The sequence below is a fragment of the Tachypleus tridentatus genome, chromosome 7 (genome assembly GCF_004210375.1).
Source record: "Tachypleus tridentatus isolate NWPU-2018 chromosome 7, ASM421037v1, whole genome shotgun sequence".
Classification (NCBI taxonomy): domain Eukaryota; kingdom Metazoa; phylum Arthropoda; class Merostomata; order Xiphosura; family Limulidae; genus Tachypleus; species Tachypleus tridentatus.
The window spans coordinates 49,690,008-49,714,180 of NC_134831.1; the positions used below are offsets into that span (position 1 = coordinate 49,690,008).

The window sequence follows — 24,173 nt, forward strand, 5'->3', positions numbered from 1 at the left end:
AACAGAAATTCCACCTCTCTCCCGTTTTTCATTCAAATTGCTTTCTCAAAGGAATACTTTAAATGTTCTAATACAATTCCATCGAATTTTAACCTCGATTTACTAAACTGAGGATTTTCCATGCTAATTATCCTCATAGATTGGCTGATGGTAAAATGTGTCATTCCGAAACCTTCAAACTATTACAAATGCTTAAAACTGTTGATGTAGCTCCATTATTCATTTATAGACTTTGTTTTCCGCCAAATGAAAAATTAATCGGCTGTTGCTTTACCATGAGTCGAGTCAATCATACAACTACTATTTTATTTTAATTTATTGCACATATGAATATATATATATATATATACGAATCAAGTCAGTTTAAACAACTTTTATGTTACTGACAGGTTACCTCAGTCAACTGTTCGTTTATTTTACAAAGACAAGACTAATTAACATGACCATTATTTTATTCTTAATGATACAGTGTAATCTGACGATAGTTGTTTCTTTTTCCATCGACCACGTTTGTTCGGATGACCTATACGCTTATAAACATGAAGACGATAGTTTTGCGCCGAAAACATTATATTTGTATTCTCGCTGATCCATTTTGTTTCAGACGGCTTTCAGTTTATTTTTACGAACCTAAATATATCAAATTATTCTCATTATATATACGCACAGATCGCTGTACAACATGCTTATTTTAGAATATTTTGACTTTATTCTTTCTAAAAATAGTTCGAACAATTGTAGCTATATTTCGGAAAAACTACCTAGGAAAAGTATAGTTTTAGATTCAGGATGTGATACAAAACTATAAATTAAAGAGACTTTCCAATTTTGTCACATAAAAATATTTACTTGAGGAGTTTTCACTCTGTTTCTCTTCTCGAATTCTTGCGAAAGCCTGTAAGTTTTCGAAACGAAACATTTTCATACACGAACCATATGTATATAAATATATCTCTTTTTAACAATTAACCACACCCCTTCTATCAGGTGTAAGGTTCACCTAAAAGCTTCCACCAGTTAATATATATATATATATATGAAACTGCATGTGTGTATGTTAAGTTACAGATTAAAACTTATCTACAGTTAAAGTAACCTTATCGTAAAACCATGACCTACTTTCTCCCACTAACGCATTTTTGTTTACTGGTAAACAACAGATAAGCGGACAAAAGTTAAAAAAAAAAAACAACGAAGTCACAATTGGATAAAACAAAGTACTCAACCTGTTCTACATGAACAAGAAGCAATTATCAGATAGATGAAAATTTATACAAGCAGATAAGCATTACAAATACTGTGAAGGGCAAGCATTAGAAAGCGAACTATAATATAGTTTCAAACTTTAAAATCGACGAGACAATTCTTATAGCTGCTTCTATAGCAATGATTACCTTTGTTTTCTTGTTTAGTATGTTAGATTACATCCTTGGTATACACTGATTCGTCCTGCCATCATTCGAAGCACTTCTTTGGTTTAGTTACATCTTATTAATGTATTATTTTCTTTCGTGTATAATATTCTATGAATCTGTTTATAGACTAGCACTTGCGTGACAGTTTGGTCTGATAGTAAATTAGACTTAAGTTTCACTAAAACTTGACACACTGTCTCTTTTTTGATAACCCTACATTTCCTTTACACGATAGATGTGAAAGTATTTTCTTTTAAGACCCACATAACTTCCACATTATTTCTTTTTGTACATAGAAACTATGAAGGCCAGTAACATTAAGTTGCAAAAATAACTGAAATTAATGTTTATTATTATTTTATTGTATGCTCTTCTAACTCAAAAAATTAACACACATAAAAAGAGAGTGACAACGTATGAAAAATAACAATTATTGTGAAATATCTGTAACAAAAACATGATGTCAGTTTCAGAGAAGCAAGTTAAAAAATACGTTTTGAATTATACGTAAATCTCAATTGACAAAAGTCTAAAAATAGTATGTTACGAAGCAGTTGTATGCCCTCCTACAGACATTTCAACTGCTGCAACCAATGAAATAAAACTGATATTTTCCTACTCAAGACGCAATCAAAGATGATTAAGGTGACTACTTGATAAAAAAATGCTGATGTGAGTTCCTCGAAATGTCAGTTTTCACTTCTTTAACAACATATTTATCTCATGGTCCACCTAAAGAACAACAATAGTGGATGTTTTATCTAATTTAAAGCCCACTAGAGATATTTCTTATATAGAGAAGCTAGAAGCTATGATGTAAACAACATATATCTGACGGTAGGGGTCAGTGTTCTCAAGAAGAAACCTTCTGACAAATTTATTCACGTTAAAGAATTTTGGGTGAAAATTAGTGAACTGATTTTAAAATAATAATTACACAATGCATTTAGAACAACTTGCAAACTTTTTTTTTCAACTTAAAGCAGTAAAATATATTGACTTGTCTATGAACCAGTACTTTTATTACAGACGTACTTGGTGCTGAATGATGAATTGTTGTATAATAGTCCATAAAAGGTTTAAAGAGAAAGAGATGAAATAACATAAATGTATAGTTGTTTATTAAATCAACACACAGCTAAAACTCTTCAATAAAATATTCTTATACAAAAATATATTAAATAGTAATCAAATGTAATTGAAAATTGTCTTTAAATCGTATGTTTTAAATTTTAAATCTATATATTGGTGAAACAAATATTTGACTTTTGTGATTACAGGTACAACAGAAAGTAAAAGCTTCCATATCTGTATTTCAATTTTCATTCCCCTTAGTTATATCCCAGATTTCTAAACAGGTTTCATTCAGGTTGAAAATGTCAATATTTAATGCTATTCGTACGATAGTATGAAAAACAATCGCTATAATAGTGTTTAGCAATAATTAAAATTCAGTAACAGTTTCCTTACATATACGTACATTACAAGTGAATTATGTGTTACGTGCTAGTAATATCCGGTTGTTAATTACAAGTATATGTTTTTAGCTTAAGGTTATACCGATATGAATATCTAGTTCATATACCTTATATACGAAGAGTTTCTAACAGGAAGCGTAAAAGCGTTTGCATGTAAATATAATACATTTAGTTAATTCGTATTTAAATATAGCATGTAATTACTGCCTCTGATGTCTTGACGTTAAAATATATATCCAAACAGTCATAACCTCTAGGTACAAAAATCTTAAGAAGCAAACTAACCGAAATTGAGTATGTTTACACGTATTGTTTCAGACACGGAAATCTTTTTATTTGCCATTGTCTCTCTCTCTCTCTATATATATATATATATATATAATTGTTTCATGTTAATATTCAGAAATGAACGCAAATGATGAAGAAGAATCGCAAATAATCAACAACAACTTTCTTTTTAAGTATTGCATGACAGCAATAAAATTTATACTGATGAAACCTTATATAATGGACGGTAACTGCCTGTTGTGGAGACACAAGTGTAGAGGACAACGTTTTGAAAGTCTTCCGCCTTTCGTCTGCAAAGTTTCATCATGATTATTATACCTAAACAATCTATCAAAGAAAAAAACTTATACTTTTTATACTACATTTTTAACATACATAATAATAAGTAAAACCTGCTTATGTGTTTTGACTCACGTGATAAAAAAAAAGATGAGACTTCAGATGTTACTCATAATACTTTTATGACACTGAGCAACTTACAGAAAGGAGTTAACACGCAATATAAACGGGTTCTTTATGTGCTCGGATCCTATTACTCCTGAGAGACTATTAAGAGCTACAAAAACTGTTGGTGGAACAAAAATTGGTGCTGAGTGATGAATTGTTGTATAATAGTCCATAAAAGCTTTCAAGACAAAGAGATGAACAGATATAATTTTCTAATCTCCGTCAAACAGAAAGTAATAACCCATGTTTGCGAACTACGTTTTACATATCGACAGTATTTATAGCGTATAATTCACGAGTATTCCTTGCACTGCAAACTATTAGTTGCTAACGTTCTTAACGTACACTGAAGAGCACGTGACCTCATAACCATACCTTGATTTATGATTAAATGTAAATCATTAATCAAAGTGAAAAAAAACAAACTTTGAATGGGTTTATATCTATGTACGAGATAACATTTACAAAACTACATAAGTTCTTACGTTTCCACCATTTCCTCCGCTTGTAAACCTAACGTTAATAAATATATATTTCTTGTTTAATAATTATTAAGTAATTTAATATAACGCTTAATTGTTATTAAACGTGGATGAATAAAATTCCGAGATTTTCTACTAAGCAATTTGTCATTGAAAATAAATATTTCATACGTAGCACAACTAATAGAAATACTTCAAAACTTTACGCCAAAACAGGACCATATCACCGCGACAAAGCTCTCCTATCTTCTCTTTCTCACTCTTCGAACTTCCACTGAGATGTTCGTATTGCCTGAGAACTGTTGTCGACATCCTCAAATAACCGCTCCTTCCCATGCTTGTAACTCCCATTCCTCCCGACTGGGTGACAGAGAAAATCCATTTAGGTAACATAAAAGGAAAGTGTGACTAGCATGACAAAAAGAGATTGCCACTGCACGCTCACTAAGCTTATAGGCAATACTCCCGTTATTTCTAAGTTCACTTTTCCTATCACTAACGTATAAATTAAATTTTTCCCGAGGTTTTACAACTTTATTCCGTGCTACTACAAATTGGTTCATATTAAATTTTGTGTCTTAAAAATTCATTATCTATGAAATAAATAGCAACATTCACCAGTTTTCTTTTGAATTCTGGAGCTGTCAATAATTGGACACAAAACTTAGTTTTCGCCCAATAAACTTGTAATCCATAGCATACAAGGCTTGCTACGCGTAACTTAAAAGGCCTTCGCAAGTCTCATAAAGCTGAGTCGCTTTAATGTTCTCTGTTCATTTATTTGGACATATCTTTCGTAACCTTGGAACAGACCCGCCAGAGCAACTGGCAATGGTGTTCGCACCCTGCCCGGCCCCTCAATGGTATGCAAATTATTGTCATACTTAACACTAACAGTAAAGGTTGCTTTTACTTTTCTTCAGAAGAACAATAGCTTGATAGAGCTTCACGTAAACCTCTATTACTTGAAAGCACGTTAGAATCACTGCATGCCTCGTCAGATCATCACAAGTCGAACAGAGAAGCGTTAAACGACTTACCTCCATGCCGTCTTGCATCGTGGTCCAGTAAGCCGTTGACATGCTCTCTAAATCGGACGTGAACAGCAACACTCACCGAGCGGCATGCGTTCAGTAAATACAAACATATCACTCCGCACCCCCTCTAACGGCAGTTTGAGTAGTTAAATTCGAAAACATCTAAAGTTAGTGACGGAGTTTCATAATTCTTTTTTAGTGGCCGAATCTCTTTCGATCAATATCAAAGGTTTTTCATTTAGCTTACTATTTGTTACTGCGTTTTAAGATGTTATTATTCTATGCGCAATACGTCCCCGCAATGACGTCATACGCACCTGCTTCGTAAACAAAAACGCAAGCGGGCCTCTCGTAGTCCGATAAATTTAGGTCGCTCAATCGACAAGGGCAGACAAACGAAAAAAAATATATTGTGAAAAAATGTCAGCTGAACCTACACATAACCTTAACTTCCTTTGAGAATAGACTTGTTTTTGGTAGAAAAAACAACAAAATCACACTACAGTTTTTCTATCCTTAGATTATATTAGTAACAGTGTGAGTGAAATGTGTTTAACTTAATGATTACAGTAAACCACTTGTGTCCACTTTCAGTATTTAGAATTTTCTACGTAAATGCTTTTCTTAAAATACATTTAGTCGCGGAGGATATATGACGTTCGAATTATAGTTTCTCCATAAAATAAAATAGCAAACTTTTTAAATTGATTGCTTGTAATTCAGCTTATTTTTTCTATGCCCGTTTACAACCTTGAAGTACAAGTGCAATACTAACATTAAAACGGAAATCACACTTTCTGTGCTAAACAGCTACTGTGTCAAAACCTAATTAGCTTGGAAAAGGAAAGAGCAATTTCCACGTGGGATTGGAGGCTTAGCCCACACTTACATGCACTCTGATAGCTGGACGACGTCATGTCCTGTTTTAGTTCAGTATCGTATAGAACATTAGTGACGTATAAAAGTCAATGAACAAAACATAGTCGATTCTCACGCTCGTGTATAGCAAGCTATCTCGTTGGGAATCTTATTGGCTGAAAGAAGATCTTTTTTTTTTCTTCATCCGATGCAATAGAAAGAAGTAAATAGTGAACTACCATAGGATAAAGTCCGTTTAAGTTAAAGACAGATTAAAAGTTATAGCTAGAAATTGCTCTAATTAGTAGATGTTGGCTACATTTCGCTTTTAACAGACTGCATAATTTTCAAGTAACATCCTGAAGTGAAACTCAGTTTTGACATGAATATCAATTATCTGGCTAAACAGAACAACACAAGAGTCGTTTTCTTCCCCAATTCAGTAGGTATTGACACTTGTTTGTTGAATGAAGTTTTAACATTTTTGCCCATCTCAGGCACAATAAATTGATCATAATTTAAGGTGCAGTGACGAAGCTATATAGATGATTATTCGACTTGGGTTGTAGATTACTTAGCGTCTATTCGTCTTTCGTTGAGCTATTATTCTGAAGTGTTCACTGTTCGATTTTTCGTTACAATCTTTGCTTAGGTGATTGTAAATTCCAGAGTTATTGAAAAGGTTCTAATGCGCATGCTTCTTGATTCTGGTAGCTAAAGTTCGAGTCTTGACCCAATATAGACTTGCTTGCAGCAAAATCATAAATATTTGTATACTACCAGTGATTTTTATTTATTTTTTGATGGAGGTATTTTGTCCTTGAACAGGAAGAAATTGCTTATCCATTTGTTTTGTTTGAACATTACTCTTAAGCTGACTCGGGTATATGTTAGTTGCTATATACCTTACTGGCATGCTGAAAAATAGTTTTATTGATAAGTGCTTGAAGGAAAGCATTTTTAATCAATCTTTTTCATACTGATAAGTTCATCATGAAAATAATCATTTTTTTTTTAAAACGTAAATACATTCCGGCTAAGAAATTTTAAATGTCTATATAACTATATGAATGAATACTTGTTATTTGCATTTTTTTGTACCTGTGTATTATATAATACAAACTTATGAGTGGTAGACCCCCATATAAACTATATTTTATAGTAGCTGAATTCGTGAAAGACCAATAAAGATCTATTTATATAGAATAAGGTTACTTACTCTCTTACTCTCCTGTCTGTCTCTCCCCCTCCTGTGGTACATCAGTGAGCTTACCAAGTTAAAACTCTAGAAACATGTTTTCGATAGCTGTAATGGACACAGCACAGATAGCTTATTGGGACACAAACCTAAAATTTCGGTTTCATAATTCGAGAAAGCTAACGTAAGCTAAATCTAGCCCCAAATATATCGCTTCTGAGAAAAACAAATTTTAAACATAAGGCTTAAAAAAGAAAATATATCCATAGTTTATTCATAAAAGTGTTTAGTTACAGAAGTGTTTGAGTTAATGTATGTTATCTCAAAAAAAAAAGTGTAGTCATATTTTCATGTATTGCCCTAAATTTCTTCTCAAACAAATTACTAAACATTTCTATTTTTATTAGTAAAAATATCTGTGAAAATGAACTCCGTGTTATCCCTTATTACGTTTGTTTCTTCATTGTTATTATTTTAACTTTCTTCTACTGAACTTGAAAGCACAAGGTGAAAAGTACTTTTCTTTCTTACATATCTCTTAGTTTTGGTTTCAAGTTTAAATGAACTTTCTTACTTAAAGCACAGATGTTTTAAATACAAATTATTTAATATATAAGGTTAAGTACACGGGTTTTTGGATTTTGTTGAATTTTCCAAACTAACTTAACAATGCCAAAACCAATATTAATTTGTCACACTGAGTTCTAGTGACCAACACAGTGATGTCGAGAAAAAACATTTGTAGAGAAATACGTTTTTACACATGTATTGACCAACACACTTTCAAACACTTTTAAAGGCAATTGATAATCCTTTTTCCCTTTTTATTATTGGTTACGAACAATTAAATTTTTTATACATCTTGCACAACAGAGTAAGTTATTATTTTTCAATTTAATATGATACATAATGTTAATATAAAGTTCCGATAAACACCTTCCAATGAAAGTTTCAAACTTTGAGGACTTTTGAAACAAACTTGAACTTTTCGGTGTGTTTGGAAATTAAGCCAGAAGAACGAAACAACACTCTGTATTGATAAAGATCTATGAATTATCCTATGGTAATGAATTACTTATTGGATTTTCTTCACGTAAAAACAACAGTGTCGGAGATACACTCTGAAGGTTAACATCAAAACATGCATCCAAACGAAAACTATGAGATACTCGTAGTTCTCATATACACCATAATGTCTGTTAAATGTAGTTAAGCAAATTTTGACACCCATTTTAAGTTTTATTGCAATTTCAAGAGCTGTTTACATCATAATAATACTCAGTTGTTGTCTGTCCTGAAATTGCGCGAGTCATACTACCTAAATATGGAGATAAACGAAATGCGGATGTCATTACACTTTTGTACAATAACATATTAAAAGTTTATCAGTTTTTTAAAAAAATCTAACTTTAGGCGGTAGAATGACGTTATAAATTTATTTATCGGTAGTACGATGTGTGGTAAAGTTGAGTCCTAACTAAACTGAAGCAAAAACGCTGTGTTAATTTATCGCTTTATCGAATATAGGCCGTACTTAATGAAGGCTTAACCAATGTAAGGCCTAAGGCAAGTAGACTTGCACATTTCGGTGCCTACGATAACAAATTATTGTTTTAAAAATTCTATATTCAAGAAAATACTTTTCAAATAAATATACTAATTTGACTGCAGATGTTTTGGTGGCGTATGCTAGTAATAATATATTCATGTACAATACTACAGTACTAAATTTAAATTAAGCGTGATATAAAACAAACTGGTTAATAAAAATATTATGTGTATTAATATAAGTCACAAAGCAAATAGTATTAAGAAACAGGTTAGTGAAGTCATTTGAATTCTAGATATTTAGTAAATAGTATAACGTTTTTGAAACAGACGGTGTTATTTGTGTTATTAGTTTCGCATGTCTTGATTTTCTGCGCTTATATATATGATTTTGTGTCAAAATACTTAATATTTAGTAGTGCCCCCAGCAGTACAACAGTGTATCTACGGACTCACACCACTAGAAAACGTGTTTCGATATCCGTGTAGGACAGAGCACATTGTGTAGCTTTGTTCTTAGTTCCAAACAAACAAATAATGTTAAGTAAAAGTAGTTAGTAACACTGTGGGATCGAAATTTGACCAGAATTAGTCTGTAGGCAAATAACAACAGTGAACTCAATTCATCTGTGAGTACTATAACCATTTTGCAAATACCTTTACTGAACAACCGAAGAGTTTAAAGTCTTATAGTCCGGTGAAAATAGAATTAATAACCTTGTTTGTGTAGTAGTGATTAAATAATAGAACATTTTTTATAATTTTATTTTTACAATCCATTTCATTGAATATTTTCATATAAATGAAAGTGTAGTGAAAAAAACATGTCACATTTAACTATCATTAGGTTTGGTTTGATTTTTTGGAATTTCGCATAAAACTACTCGATGGCTATCTGTGCTAGCCGTCCCTAATTTAGCAGTGTAAGACTAGAGGGAAGGCAGCTAGTCATCACCACCCACCGCCAACACTTGGGCTACTCTTTTACCAACGAATAGTGGGATTAACCGTCACGTTATAACGCCCCCACGGTTGAAAGGGCGAGCATGTTTGGCGCGACGGTGATGCGAACCCGCGACCCTCAGATTACGAGTCGCACGCCTTAACACGCTTGGCCATACCGGACCGAAATTCATTAATAAAACAGTTCTGTTATCCTTTTATAGAAATGGAAGAAATAAAATTTAGTTCCAAAAACACTAAAGAAATATTAAGTTTCTGTATTTACAACCATTATATATATTTCAATAACCAGGTTTTTAAACAACTAATAGAAGCTCCAATCGGAGCTAACTATTCTACTTGTATAGCAAATTTATATATTTAGTATTATGAGAATAGATTTATCGAAACTTCACAAATCCAGATATTTTTACCTTAACTTACAGAAGTATAGATTATTTATTTAGTATAAATAATCCTAAAATAAATAATGTTATCAACACTATTTATACAGCAAGATTAGAAATTGAAAATACTTCAATATTTAATACAGAAGCACATTATTTAGATTTAGAAATTAAACTAATTGATAAAGGATATCAAAGTAAATATTTGCGATAAAACAAAATAATTTACCTTTCCAATTTATGGTTTACATTCTTTTAATAGTAATATCCCATACACCTCTGTTATAAGCATTATAATTTCGCAATTATTCAGATATTGTAACATTTATAATAAGTTAAATATTTTATCAGTAATGTTGAAATACTGATATAAAAATAATATTTAATGGATTTAACAAAGAAACTTTAAATAAAATTATTAAACTATTCTGTAACAAATATAAGAATGTATTAAATAAATATAAAGAAATAAAAATGAGAGCAATTTTACTAAAATTTCAACTAACTATTTTTAGTTATGAATAAGGTCATTTAACAGCTTGGCACTACTTTACTTACCCTTTCCACATATAAAGGCTTGTTTAGAGCGTGATAGTTACAGTAGACTTAGTAAATGGATGGTGGTTGGATGATATACTGATTTATTTAAATTACTGGATAAGATTCTTCCAACTAGCATAATTCGTTTACTAAGCTACTAATTAGTGCCTTTCTACTATAATGGGGGCTTGAATGCTAACTTCAAGAGGTAAGTTTTAACTTACTTACCCCTAAATGGTAGTAAATAATTTTTCTTATTTTTATTTTTCAATTATTTTTTCTTCTTTACTTTGGAAAGCAGTCATCTTCCCACAAGTGTATGCAGGCAGTGAAGAATGATATAAAGGTAGGACGTAGTGGGCTTGAGCACCCACATCTCGCTCTCATAATTTCTATACCAATTATTACGCATTTATTTTATTTCGTTATGTGAGACTGGCGAATGTAGGTTAAGACTGATAGACAGTGATATCCCCACCGCAATGTGGGTCCTACTTTCTCAGTCACCTCCAAAGCGAAGGGTACATTTTATGTTCCACATTATAGCTTGTACCCTGGGATCTTTTAAATTAGTGCAGCTGTTTTTGTTTATTACTTTTTGTTTAGGCTTGTTTTCAGGTTATAATAAACTAACATAATTAGTCAGAGATTTGGATTTGGTGTTTTTAACGTAGTCCTTCTTTTTAATTGGTTTTACTTAATTTTATCGGTATTAATTTTCTCTAATATATATATATATAACATATATTCGTTAAGGCTAACTTATAAAAAATAAATTGGAAACAAAATGTATTACTTGATCACAATAGAATGTTTAACACAAAATTAAGACCCGTATTCAGAACTGTTTCAATGCAAAGTTTGACCCTTCCTTCCTTCCCTCCCCAATTAAGTTGTTTATGAAAAGCAAGGATTAATACAAAGTAAATACGAATATTTAATCTTTTTTTATTTTTAATAATAATTTCATACATGTGTTTGTGATTGTATTATGTGTTTCTAATCATATATTACTTATCACGATTTTCTTTCTTTTAGGGCAAAGCTACACTATAGGTTATTTGTACTCTGTTCGCCACGGGGAAGCGAACGCCGGATTTTAGGATTGTGATTTTTCTGACACACTGAGAGACACCTTGCAAAAATAATTAAACACGTAAGATAACACAATGATGTTGAAATATATCTAAACAGTAGCGGCTATTTTCTTTTAATATTTTTTATAAAGCTACTTTTGAAAATCACGCTTGAACAGCTAGCTATTCTTATTAACTTTTGTGCTTATTTTTGGAGTAGGTTGGTGTATTATATAATGTGTAATATTTCTTTGTTGTGAATAACACATTTTATCCATTCAACGATTAAAGTCCAATTTAGTTTTCTGACATTCAAAGACAAACGTTTCTATTCTAATCATATTTGATTATTCGAAATTCCTAACACATATATCTTTTATATTTTATGACACTCCTCATACATGTCACCATTTTAGAAGTATAGCCTTTAGCCACTATATCACTTTCCACGTTTGTTCACCGAGTTACAGTGTCCAACGAATCACTTTATGCCACTTTTCCACTGATGTGTCAAGTGCGTAATGTTTTTCAGACCGGTTCGAAGTCAATACGAAGGAATCAGTTAAAAGTCAAGTGTGGTTTTGGTTCTGTAACATTTTTATGGTTCACAACTTATATATATATTTTTTAAACATTCACCTTTAACAAGAAGTTATCTGTTATATATTCAGGTAAAATGTTTTCGATGTTAGTTTCCTGAATATTATTGGTAAGGTAATTTTAGCCTCCACAGTTGCTAGAACCTTACAGCTCATATTTAAGAAGAAACAACTTACTATTGTTTATAATTTTAGAGCAAAATTAATATTTGTTTGAGGTATGTATATTCAGTAAACTATAACACAATATGTGATTCATTCAATTAGCTTGTACTTCATGTAAAATTAAGTAATTAAAATGTCATGGATGTTATTTTACCATGTCAAATAAAAATACAAAATCTTATTTTGCAGTATCTCAAATTAGAAAATCAAGTCTGTTTGTTCCTTCTCCATACGCACACACCATACCATATGTTGATATTGATATTATATATACATATCATCAACCTGTAAATAAATCTCAGATTGTACAACATTTACTATTTATTATCATTCTCTTAACATCTCACATCAGTCAGATCGTTAACTCCTGACTTATTATTATTGGCACAACAAACTTTTTATATATATTTTAATAAATTTAGTACATGCATTCCTATAATAAACTTAGCCTGTTGTTAATAGTAGTATGATTTGCTTCACTATATAATAAGCGTTATTAGCAGTGTTCTGAAAATCATTTCAGAAAAATCATTTTATTAGTTAGTTAAAACGGTTTCCATGTGAAAATATTTTAATCTAACAGTTTACAGCTTATAACGGTATGTCCTGTGAAAAACAAAAACAACTCCGGTTGAGGTATCAAAGTGTACAGCATACAAAGATCTGTAAAGTTTACAGAAGCCTATAGTTTTCCTATCCGATGAAATACCACTTTGGTTTAAGAATACAAAACATGACTTCTATAAAGTCCTCTGTAATCAAAAGTAAATAAATGATATGAATGAAAATATAGGTCTTCCAAAAATAAATCAATAACTGAGTTATTTTAAAGAAATAGCGTGTTTGAACAACTACTACCAGCAGTTTTTGCTAGAAACCTGACTTTTAACATTACTCATGTTGCAACCCTGCCTAACAGAAATTAACATTTTTTTTATTATCTAGTCTTTGCATTTTAAATTATTAGTAAACTGTAATAGTGTTTTGTTTTCATTGATAAACATTAATGCGTAATTTTCAACGATTCTAACACTAAACGTCACTTATGTAATAATTGTGTAATAGTTTGATGTTCCTATTTATTTAGTAGAAACTACTGTATAAAAGTAAAGCCGTAAATATTCTAATTGTCAAAAATAAAATAGAACAAAATATTGCACTTTTTATAGGCAGATAAGACATTAGTTATTCCAGCCGCATCTCTTGTTTTTCTCGTATATATTATTAAACAACCATGTTACATTTTATGTGATAAGTTTTGCATTATTTTACAGAATCTTTCCTGGAGAGGGTAAGCTATTATGTTTCTTTAGTGGACAACAAGTAAATCACAATGACGTAACTATTCAATCAATATCTAATATTCTATTCCCTATTGGTGAAAATGTTCTTGTTTTTGTTTTGTAGAATTTCTTGCAAAATTACTATAGGGCTATCTGCATTAGCCGTTCCTAGCTATGAAGTGAAAGACAAGAAGAAAGAAGCTACTAAACACTAACTGTTGGACGGCTATTTAACCAACAATTAGTGGAATTGGCAATCACTTTATAACACTTGCACTGAAAGAGCAACAATGTTCAGGGACATTTCAGTTTCTGCGACCGACAGATTAAGTGTCGAGTATCCTAACCTCTAAGCCATGTCAGTTCCATTGCTGAAACTAAACATCTAGAATAAAATAGTGTTTTTTGTTTCGTTTCCATCGACATGGCATGTTGTTGAATAGTAATGAAATATGAGTTTAATCCACAAATCTGTAAGTGTACTGTTATTTGTGTGGTTTCAAACTCTGCCCAGCTCAGTGAAAAACATTCTAATTGATTTCAGTTGCCTATGAAGATAATATAAATATTAATAATATGTATATATGGAGGAAGGATAGGTATCAATCTTTGAATAAGTGTGTGTAAAGGAAATCTAATTTGGATACTAACATGAATGTCTAAACCTACCCTTCCAAATCTGAAAACACAAACTCTTTCAATGTAAATGTACTTTATTATTTTTTATATGCTGATTTTTTTCAAGCAATTTATTGCTTGCTAGGTTTTAAAGTTACATCTTTGGTTAAAGTAAATAAAAAGAAAGACAGTAAGAATTGTTAGAATTCCTGAGAATAAGTTGGGTAGCTAGCTTCAGAAAGTAATCGAATAATAAAGGTAAAGTAAGATAGATGATTATTGGCAATGCACTCTGGCTCTTTCGCGAGCAATAGCGGCTGTTTACTAGTGGAACAGTGGTCGACGACATCCAAACCTATGAGGTCAAGATCAACAACATAATCTAGTGTCTTTATAGACAACACGTTAAGTGACTACAGACCAAAGAGAATAATTTCTTCTCCCAGGTAAGAATGAGCGATACATATGTAGAGAGGACCCACAAACAGTGAAAACGGCCAATGTGAGACAACTGTCTTGTCATTCAGAACGTACTTGCGAACACTTAAATAAGTATGCACACATCATAGTTAGTGATAGTAGAGGATAACGTACAACTGAGAACAGAGTAGGTACTAATTAAAGTGAAACAAGTTAAACCATAAACCTTAAGCTATTCGATAAAAGCAAACAAGGATGCTTTCAGAAATGGGTCAATTAAGTAACCACTTTGAATATCCCGTTTGAAACCTATATAAACCTGTAATCTACACAATCATCAACTGGACCATATTAGATAATTATGTGGGTTCTTGTAGATGTTGATTTACGTCATTAGTTCCATACAGCAAAAAATAAAGATATGCATTGGCCAAATTTAATGATCAATGATTTTGAAATGCTGAGTGATCTACCAACCTATATCTGGTTTAACATCTAAATTCCGAGACATGCCGTACATGCACTTAATTTAATAAAACGCATATTCAGTTGTTCATATCCTTAGATACCTTGACTAGACAGATAACCATCAAATTTATTTTATCTTGTTATTTCCGCGACCTTATGAAGATTGTCTGCATCATTCATTTTTTATTGTAAAATTTTTCTTTGAATTATTTTAAATTGTTTTTTAAACATAGATTCTGATTGGCTCTATCAGTTGTGTGGCCAATCTCAAAATCCTTTTTAAACCTGGATAGAAGGCTTTACTCCTCTTGCCTATTTCCTTTGGAAATATAAGATAATTATGTGGGTGACGAAAAGAGAAACATTTCTTTTCTGTGCCTCAGAATGTCACCTCATTGAATGACTTAGGTGTGACGAGAAGATGTCTGAGCGTTATGCTACAAAAATGTACAATTTTTAAAACAATTTCACGTCCAAAACAAATAAAATATTAGTATTGATGTAAAATAAAATAAAAAATATTTTATTTGTTCAAAATGGTTGTTGAGGCATGGTCTCCTTTACCTCCTCGGACGAGTTCCCATTGTAATAGTTTTAAGAGACCTGCTCAAATTAATGCAGATGATATAAAAACACCAATATAAGGTATTTGTTTCGTACCAAATTTCTTCATTATCACATGAGGTACTAAAGAAATACCTCAACTATAATATACTTAGTTGCAAAAAAATAGCTTTCGTCAGAGTACACATGGTGGAATGCAACATAATACTACTAATCCAGCTTACATTATGAAATTTGTACAGGGTTAGATATCGGTACAGCAGCAATCACAACAACAATAATGGAAATAGTGGTGGAAAAACACATATAGGAGCAACAAAAAACGAGTACTAGCAAGTAGATGCTGAATTTATTAATGGTACGAAACATTATTGCAGTAAGTACAAAAGTGAAAATGAATAAACTGTACAATGTACTATTATTTTGCATGTAAGCTCATTACTTTAAATAGAGCACTAAACAATGTCTTCAAGCAGTCATATAGTTAACTAATGTACGATTTTAGAAAACTGCTTAAAACGTCCTGTATCACTCCTCACAATTCAGTCAAGTTGTTGAGTTACCTTTTGATCCTATAAATTTTTTATATAAGATCATACCATCTCAGGAATTCATATCAGGCTTTGTGCAGACGAAGCCATGACTGTGAAATATAATTTTCATCACATTTGGGGCATGATTGTGATTATTATTTTGCAAAAGGATGAACCCACACTTGAAGAGTTGTGTTTCTGGAGGAATGAAATGTTTAAACAAAACCTTCCTGTATTTGTAGGAAATCAGCGAGTGTGTCATGGTTTGGTGTAGATCTCACACACCATTGGCTGAGATGCAATGTCAGACTTTAATGATTTTAATAGCATTTTGTAAATATTGTACACTAACTTTGATACCATTCTTATATCTGATGTTTGTTTGACAGTACATATAAGAATGGTATAGTAGTTACATCTCATTGAAACTACTTCATACTAATGTGTACATTACTGTTCTAAAGGTAACATTCACAGCTGTAAATACACCAAGGTCGTTGGCAATATATCTGTACTTGATTGTTGTATGTTTAGTTCATAAAGATCATACCCAGAGATATAATACTTTGGTGCTATTTATTTATCGTTTTGTTGGGGAAAGGTATTCCAGCTCCAGGGAAACTGTCCCCCCACTGGGACGGCGATAAGTCTTCTGATTTACAACGCTAAAATCAGTGTTTCGATGCCTTTCTGTGGCTTTACCATAATAAACACACACACACTCCAGCAAAACTTCATGGTAATATTGTAATTACATTTATTAACTGCTGCATTAGCATTTACTAAATAATATTACTTACAATAAGTAATTTGCTTAAAATGTACAGTAAAGTGTTAAATGGAAGGAAGCACATATTATAGAATATGTTATACAAGTATCACATATTATAAGATATGTGAGACATAAGGTTATACTCACAACTATTAAGAAATGGTCAAATATTAAATGAATTTATTTATGATACTTTTGGATATACGAATGTTTGTAATTCACAGAATTTGTATTTTATTTCCAAGTTGCAGAGATGTTGTAATATTATAATTATAATGAGAGTTAAAGAGAGATATGATAATAGTTCTTTCTTCAAGTTCGGACATAAATATGTGGCAAATTATAAGAGAAAGAGTGAAACTCATTGATATGCTGTACAGTGTATTGTAATTTTTGTCTTTACAAGCAAAGTAAAAAAGAAGAAAAATATATGTTTAGAAATTTTGTAATAGAAATTTAAATTGTTTGTTATGTTAAGCCATGGTAACTTTTATTCTGTTAGGAATAAATGAGACATTATATTTGATTGAAAACCTAGTAAAGAAGAGAATAGACACTAAATCAAAATATCATTCCAATCATGTAATATTTATATGAAATCAGAAGATCTTTTAAGAAGAGAGTCTGTACGCTAAGTCATAGAATGAGTAAGCTGGTAGCTGTCAAACTGTGTTATATGTAGGATTGTTTTAAAGGAGCTCACAGTTGATCTAACTGGCACATCCAGTTAGTTGATATTGTGCAATGCATTAAATCAAGGTGACCTAGCATTGTTGGAATGTAGTTCATAAAAAGTGTCATTAGTATTTTTATCAGTTCTTCACGATACCTTAAAAAGTTATTTCTGTTTCTTTCTTTCTTTATAGGATTATTTGATTTTTCTTTTTTTCAGCAGCTAGTAACAAGGTTTGGATAAAACAGTTTGTTTTTAGTAAGTCCCTAGACACTTAACATCACTAATAGAGTATTTTGTTTTCTTCTTTGACCACTTACCATAAACATTGCCAATTTCACATAAACGCATCAAGATTTTGCATATAGCTTCTAATGAAAGAGATTTGTCCCCTATTTCTGCTGGCAATATACTTGATAATCCAAATTATTTTATTTCTACGTGATTATCATGCATAATGTCAATCCTTGGAGTCGTGACTGAATTAACACTACTACTACTGGGTGCAATATGATGGGACTTTATACTAATGTTACACTTTTTAATTAGTCGGTTGACAATTAGTCAAACTGCAAAGTACCAACGCGTAATTGTATTTAGTGCAGTTTATTATCGTACAATGTGTGTGTGACATTGCTACAGTATTTGATTTTTATATCTTTTTCCTCACCACTTCCCTAATTACTTTAATACTTTCTTGTGAATAAAAGGCCAATTCAGTGAGATGATTATATGCTATTATATTATTAATCAAGAACTCATCTTCGAACCATGCTAAAAAAGAAGTAAAAATAGCTACACCTACTGTAATTGTGGGTAAGTATGATACTGGTTCTCATCACTACCTGATATAAAGCATATGCCATACGATGAAAATCAAAATGCAGAAAGCGATTCATGAGCTCCAAAAGTGTAGGTGGCCAGCTGGTTAGCTGTTCGTAGCAAAATTGATAAACTGTCAGTGGATAGAGGAGCATGGTATATTTATTCTAAAGCTATATTCTTAATTATTACAGATATAGTACAAATACTACATAGTCTTGAAATATAACCAAAAGTTTTTAAAGCATTTATTCCAGCCCATGTTAACTGAACTTTGGCTGGTAAATGACAACTTAGACAAGTGAAAAAGTGAAAAATTAATGTTTGTTTTTTAAAGTAAAGGTTTACTACATGTTTTGCACCTCTTTACTTAGATAAACTCCAAAGTTAACATAATGTTTTACTATGTTTTCAAACACGTAAGTGTTTCGTGAAATTAACATTAAACATTGGACAGGAAAGTAGCTACATACCATTTATCTTAATTACTAGTTTTTCTGGGTCATTCACCATTGCAGTTACATGTCTCATTTTGTGGAAAGTATTTCTGTAGAGTTTAACATGCTTTCCGTAAGTTTTGATAAGGATGACTAACAATAACATATATATATATATATGTGTGTGTATGTGCAGCGCTACTTTTTTCTCAGTGTGGAAAACTTTTTCCCAAACAGTTAGAGAAAATTACTTTTTCATTAAGAACTCCGAACCTATAGTAAAGGCACCATAAATGCACTATTTTTTGCTTTTTTTTATTGTGTTTGATGTTTAATGTAGATCCTTTAAGGTCAACTGAAGGTCATTACGGTAATGTGTAATTTGGTTAGTCTGAATATAATAGTTTATACATGATTCCCAGACATTTTCTGAATAGTGCCAACCATGAAAGACTGGAAGTGCTTATGGTGGACAAAATCTGACACAATGAGCTGGTTTGCTAGCAAAGATTGTTTGGTGAAGATGGTGTTCCGTGGATCAGTTCTATGATATGAGGTATTTTGTCAAGAAAGACTTTTGAAACGCTTAAGGGTGTGACTAAAGAGGAACTAAATCATTTTCTTAAGAATTTTTAAACAGTTACTATTTGGAATAACTGGAATAAGGAGTAAAAGGAGAAATACTTTATCTTGAGTTTGGGTTTTCCAGCTCTTAATTTTATTGAGCACTTGAGTAAGAAAACTCTCTGACACTAAACAAATCAAGCTGATTTTGAGGCTCAAAAGACATATCTCAAAAAGAGCTGCTTCTGTGATAACTTTGGCTGATCATTATGGTATTCTTGTAAACAAGTGTATTAATGGGCTACGTAATGAGAAAATAGTCATCACTTAGACGTGACGAGCCTTCTTACACTGAAGGAGGTTGTTTCTGTCGTGATGACTTTGAATAAGTTGCAAAAAAATAAGAAGCCAAACCAGTGGTTGTGCCTTGGCGTGCTCTTCAAGTGAGTGCATTATGCTGTGCTCTAGCCATACCAAAGGCAAACTAGATGTCAACTGATTCTCGCATTGTGAAACAGCCTCATTGGATACAAGCAAAAGGTATAGACTACTCTGGTCCAACCTTAATTCTTCCGCCACAGCAAATTCCAAAGACGTCTTCACATAGTATTAATTATGGTAAAGAGAACACGAGCATTGCTGTGAGTGTAGGAAGCTGAATCATTTGCAAGAGGGCTCTCTATACCTTTCCGTACAGCAATGTATGAGAGGCTATAAGTATTGCATAACTGCCTCAACTCTAGGAAACTAATAGGGTCTAAGTTGTATGTGGTCATTAAATCAGAGTAGTGCAAAAAATAACTTCTACGAAAATGTTTAGTGGTGAGCCTAGATGTTTTTGATTGGTTGGTATTTGATATAAAGGTACAAAGGCATGAGACAGAGTTATTGATTAATACAGAAGCTACTATGAGACTGATATCTCTCTGAGCAAAGTTACCAATCTGGTCAGTTAAATCTGAAAAATTATGATCACCTAAATGTGATATATACAGGTAAATCAACTACAGTATCAAGATAGCTACCCTGAAATTCCTCTTGTATATATATACATCATAAGAAAGAACTTACTGTAGAAGTTATTCGTTAGATCTTTGCCTATGCAACAAGTAACTGCATTTTTAGTGAAAAGTCTTTCAGTACTAGTTAGAACACAGGTTCAGAAACAATGGGCCCTAGAAGTGTATGTTGCAAAGGTATCCATAGTAACATCTGTGGTTTACTGTAAATGAGGTCTTTTGGATTGATGTTATAAAGCTAATGTATGAAATGCATGAGTTCCTGTCCAGAAATCAGAAAGCATTTGCTTGAATAAGATAGGATAAAGTCACATGCTATTCTGTAATTATGGACAGTACACTGTTTGTCTTTTTACTTGAGTAGTAAAAACTATCAACCGCCAAGATTTGGTTCTTAGCCTTTATTGCAGATAATGGTCCACAGAGATATTTGGCAGGGAATAATTCAGACTTTGCATAATGCCAGAATATTAATAGTCAGATATTCTTTAAATTGTATAAAAGATGAGGATCAATTGGGTTGAACACATGGTATACCTAACAATAGCTTTTCATGTAATGGAATAGCTATCTGTAGATGTGATTTATGGTCAGCCCTCTAAAACAGATGTGTCACAATGCCCAGAGAAATATATAAAGTGGTTAAGGTATGTGTCATTTCACAAATAAGCTCACATACCAACAACTAGGAAAGGCTGCTGTATGTCAGAAGAGATGCTATTATAAATTTGGTTAGGAATAAACATTTTATTTGTATACAGGTTTTGAACAAGCCAACAGCATGGAAGCAGCTGGGTTCTTGCCGGATAGAAAGAAGTTTCCTCCTCTGAGAATTTTGCCAATAATGTACAATTTACAGCAATTAAATAGTCGTGAAATTTAGATAAGCACATGGAACATGTCGATATAATCTGGCTGATGACCCATAGTATAATTATAGTATTTTTCTAACATTTCTATTTACTGATTAGGAAGAAGAAATTGAAAGAAAGTACTGACCATGTTGTACAATATGAATCAGATGAAGAGAAGAGGTACAAGGATCTCTGATGATTAGCTGATATGCCAATGACAACTTCCAGATAAAAAGTTGTCAAGTGGTATTTTATGGTGAAATATATATTACATAGCGTGACTACCACTGGGTTATTACATTGTTGTTCACAAGACTAATGGGACCAAAAGAACATTATTGCTATTACTTTTACAGCAGAGTTTCACTGAGAGGCAAGTACAGGACATTGATGATAGTTGCTTGATTACTACACAGTTATAATGGCTTGTGTTCCAGAACATCAACAGTTTGTATGACTGAGAATGATCACTAGAAGTTTAAAAACGTAGCTGAGAAAACGTTACATTACAGGCTATTAAGTTATTTTCTAAGTAAAAATGGTTCACTATATATACATATATAGCTTATAGTAGAATAATTGCAGTGGTACATAACACTAAATTCACTAGATGTCTCCACTACGCTTAAGAATGTATATGTAATGCTTCCATGGGCAGTGGGGAAGCTGTGTTGCTTCTCAGCAAAGTTTGCCATGAATCTGGTGGAATGGTCTCTGTTTTCTATGATGCCATTAGTGCTGGTGGTAATCTAAAACATTAAATACAGTTTACTAAGTGCATGTTGGTATAATAAATATTTATACTGACTGGAAGAATGTTTAGTGTAAAATGTTTATTCAGCTGAATTTCGTCCGTGATTCTTTAATTTGTGATGCTAAAAATGTGTTAAGTTTAATTGCTCATAGAAGGAAGCAGAATACATCAAAGTAGCTATCAAATATAACTGGTTGATGTAGCTTATGTTTGTTGACCTTGAGGCCACTGATAAGCCAGAAAATATCTGCTTAAAACTACTGGTATATGTGATTATGTGTAATGCTGAGATATATTAATTTTAGAATTAAAAATTCTGAATATCTAAATAGATGTGTTCTGTTGCATATGTATACGCACCTTACATAAAACGGTTAATGAGTGTGGTATAGCATGAATGGATCACTTACACATTGACTAGCCTGTTTTGATTATTTGGGCAAGAAATTTGAACAATCTTGCTCCGTGATAAGTGAGAACAGCCACCAATCCAGAAGTAGGAAGAAGTGTGAGAACTTCTGAGCAAGTTTACTGAAATTCTGAAAGCAATGACAAGGGCCACAAAAATAAACTGTTACATTGGAAGACCTGCTGTCGGTACATAAGAGCAGATGAGGATGCTCTAACTTCGATATACTCTGCAAATTTTGGATTATGTTATTGCTGAAGTAATTTTTATTTTCATTTATTTCAATTTAAATTTGAATTATTTTTTTAAGATACTCAATGTATAATATTTCCACTTTGTTTTCTCTTCCCTTCTGGATTTAACACCACTGTACACATGTAACTTTTCATTATATATTTTAATTCAAATAATATATTGTGATTTTTTATCACATCAGTTTTTACTTTCATATAGAAATATTTTCTTTGTTCATAGCTTGTAATTTTATTATCCCTCTTTTCCACTTGTTTAATGATATGTTGTGTATATTCATTCTTTTATATGATTACCAGAGTAAGTAGTTTATAGGAATAGTGATGATGTTAAACTGTTTTCTTTGTTTCTATGTATGACTTTTGGTAATTATTTACCTACTCATATACTTTTACCATTACTTTTGTGCACCTTCAATCATTTTAACTCTAATTTTAATATATGTTACTTTTGTAAAATGTTTTATTTTGTAATTTTGATGTCTTACACCTCTATGCAGGATTCATTTTATGCTATTTCAATATGACTTCCTTCTGTAGTTTAATTTGGTTCAAAGTGTAGTTTCATTATATTTTTGTTTCTTGTATATATTTTTTGCTTTATATGTGTGTTTTATTATAGAAATCATAATTATTTAAGTTATTATGTGTCTAATTAAATGAGCCTTTAGTTACTATGTTTATTACAATTCTATCTTTTTATATTGGGTTATTTGTTAATGATATTTTGCTTCCTTTTCTTTTCTTATTATATTATTTATGAGTTTCTTTCTCTTAATCATCTCAGGTAAGGGAACGTCCTTTCATTTTACCCTTCCAACAATAAAAATATTTAACAAATTGCATCAAACTTATGACAAACTAGCTAAATGGTATTTAGTTTTTAAAACAACTTTATAATTTGATTTAGTTTTTCTATCGTATTTTGTCATGAATTTTTAAACCTTTCTTTCGAAATCCTGTTTTTAAAAAAATAAAGCAAAATGCCTCATTTTGTTTTAATATTCAATTATTTTAATGTTGATCAAAAATTAAGTCCTTTATTTTGCCAGTTCCAATAGTCACTACTTATGGCTATAAATCATAAAAAGCACAGCAAAACTTGACAAAGATTTATCAGTGACATATAATTTGATCTATCACAATGGCATTAGGTCACGCTAGGTACCAATCTCTTTGCTAAGAGATTTCTTTTTAAAATCAATTTATATCTAATAAATATTTTCCATTGAATAACTTATATGTTCATGTA

At 31.6% G+C, this 24,173-nt stretch overlaps 1 protein-coding gene and 1 long non-coding RNA gene across 17 annotated transcripts in view; one reads left to right on the forward strand and one right to left on the reverse strand.

Moving 5' to 3' along the window:
* Window positions 1–5,427, reverse strand: part of LOC143255619 (uncharacterized) — a 167,817-nt gene extending 162,390 nt beyond the window's left edge. For 4 of the 14 annotated variants that reach the window (XM_076511552.1, XM_076511553.1, XM_076511555.1 and 1 more), the window contains exons 1-2: window positions 5,151–5,427; window positions 4,317–4,470 (exon numbers count right to left, since the gene is read on the reverse strand). In XM_076511552.1, coding sequence (XP_076367667.1) covers window positions 4,317–4,470; window positions 5,151–5,192 — 196 coding nt within the window. In that variant the 5' untranslated portion in view covers window positions 5,193–5,427. Of the gene's footprint in view, window positions 1–1,764; window positions 3,472–4,303; window positions 4,471–5,150 lie in introns of those variants that run through there. The other 10 variants (XM_076511545.1, XM_076511546.1, XM_076511543.1 and 7 more) reach the window with 5 other exon arrangements.
* The window catches only part of LOC143255620 (uncharacterized), a 148,051-nt gene extending 134,072 nt beyond the window's left edge, over window positions 1–13,979 (forward strand). For 2 of the 3 annotated variants that reach the window (XR_013030757.1, XR_013030758.1), the window contains one exon: window positions 11,679–12,676. This is a non-coding gene — a long non-coding RNA (uncharacterized LOC143255620). Of the gene's footprint in view, window positions 1–11,678; window positions 12,677–13,887 lie in introns of those variants that run through there. The other variant, XR_013030760.1, reaches the window with a different exon arrangement.
* Window positions 13,980–24,173: the final 10,194 nt, after the last annotated feature.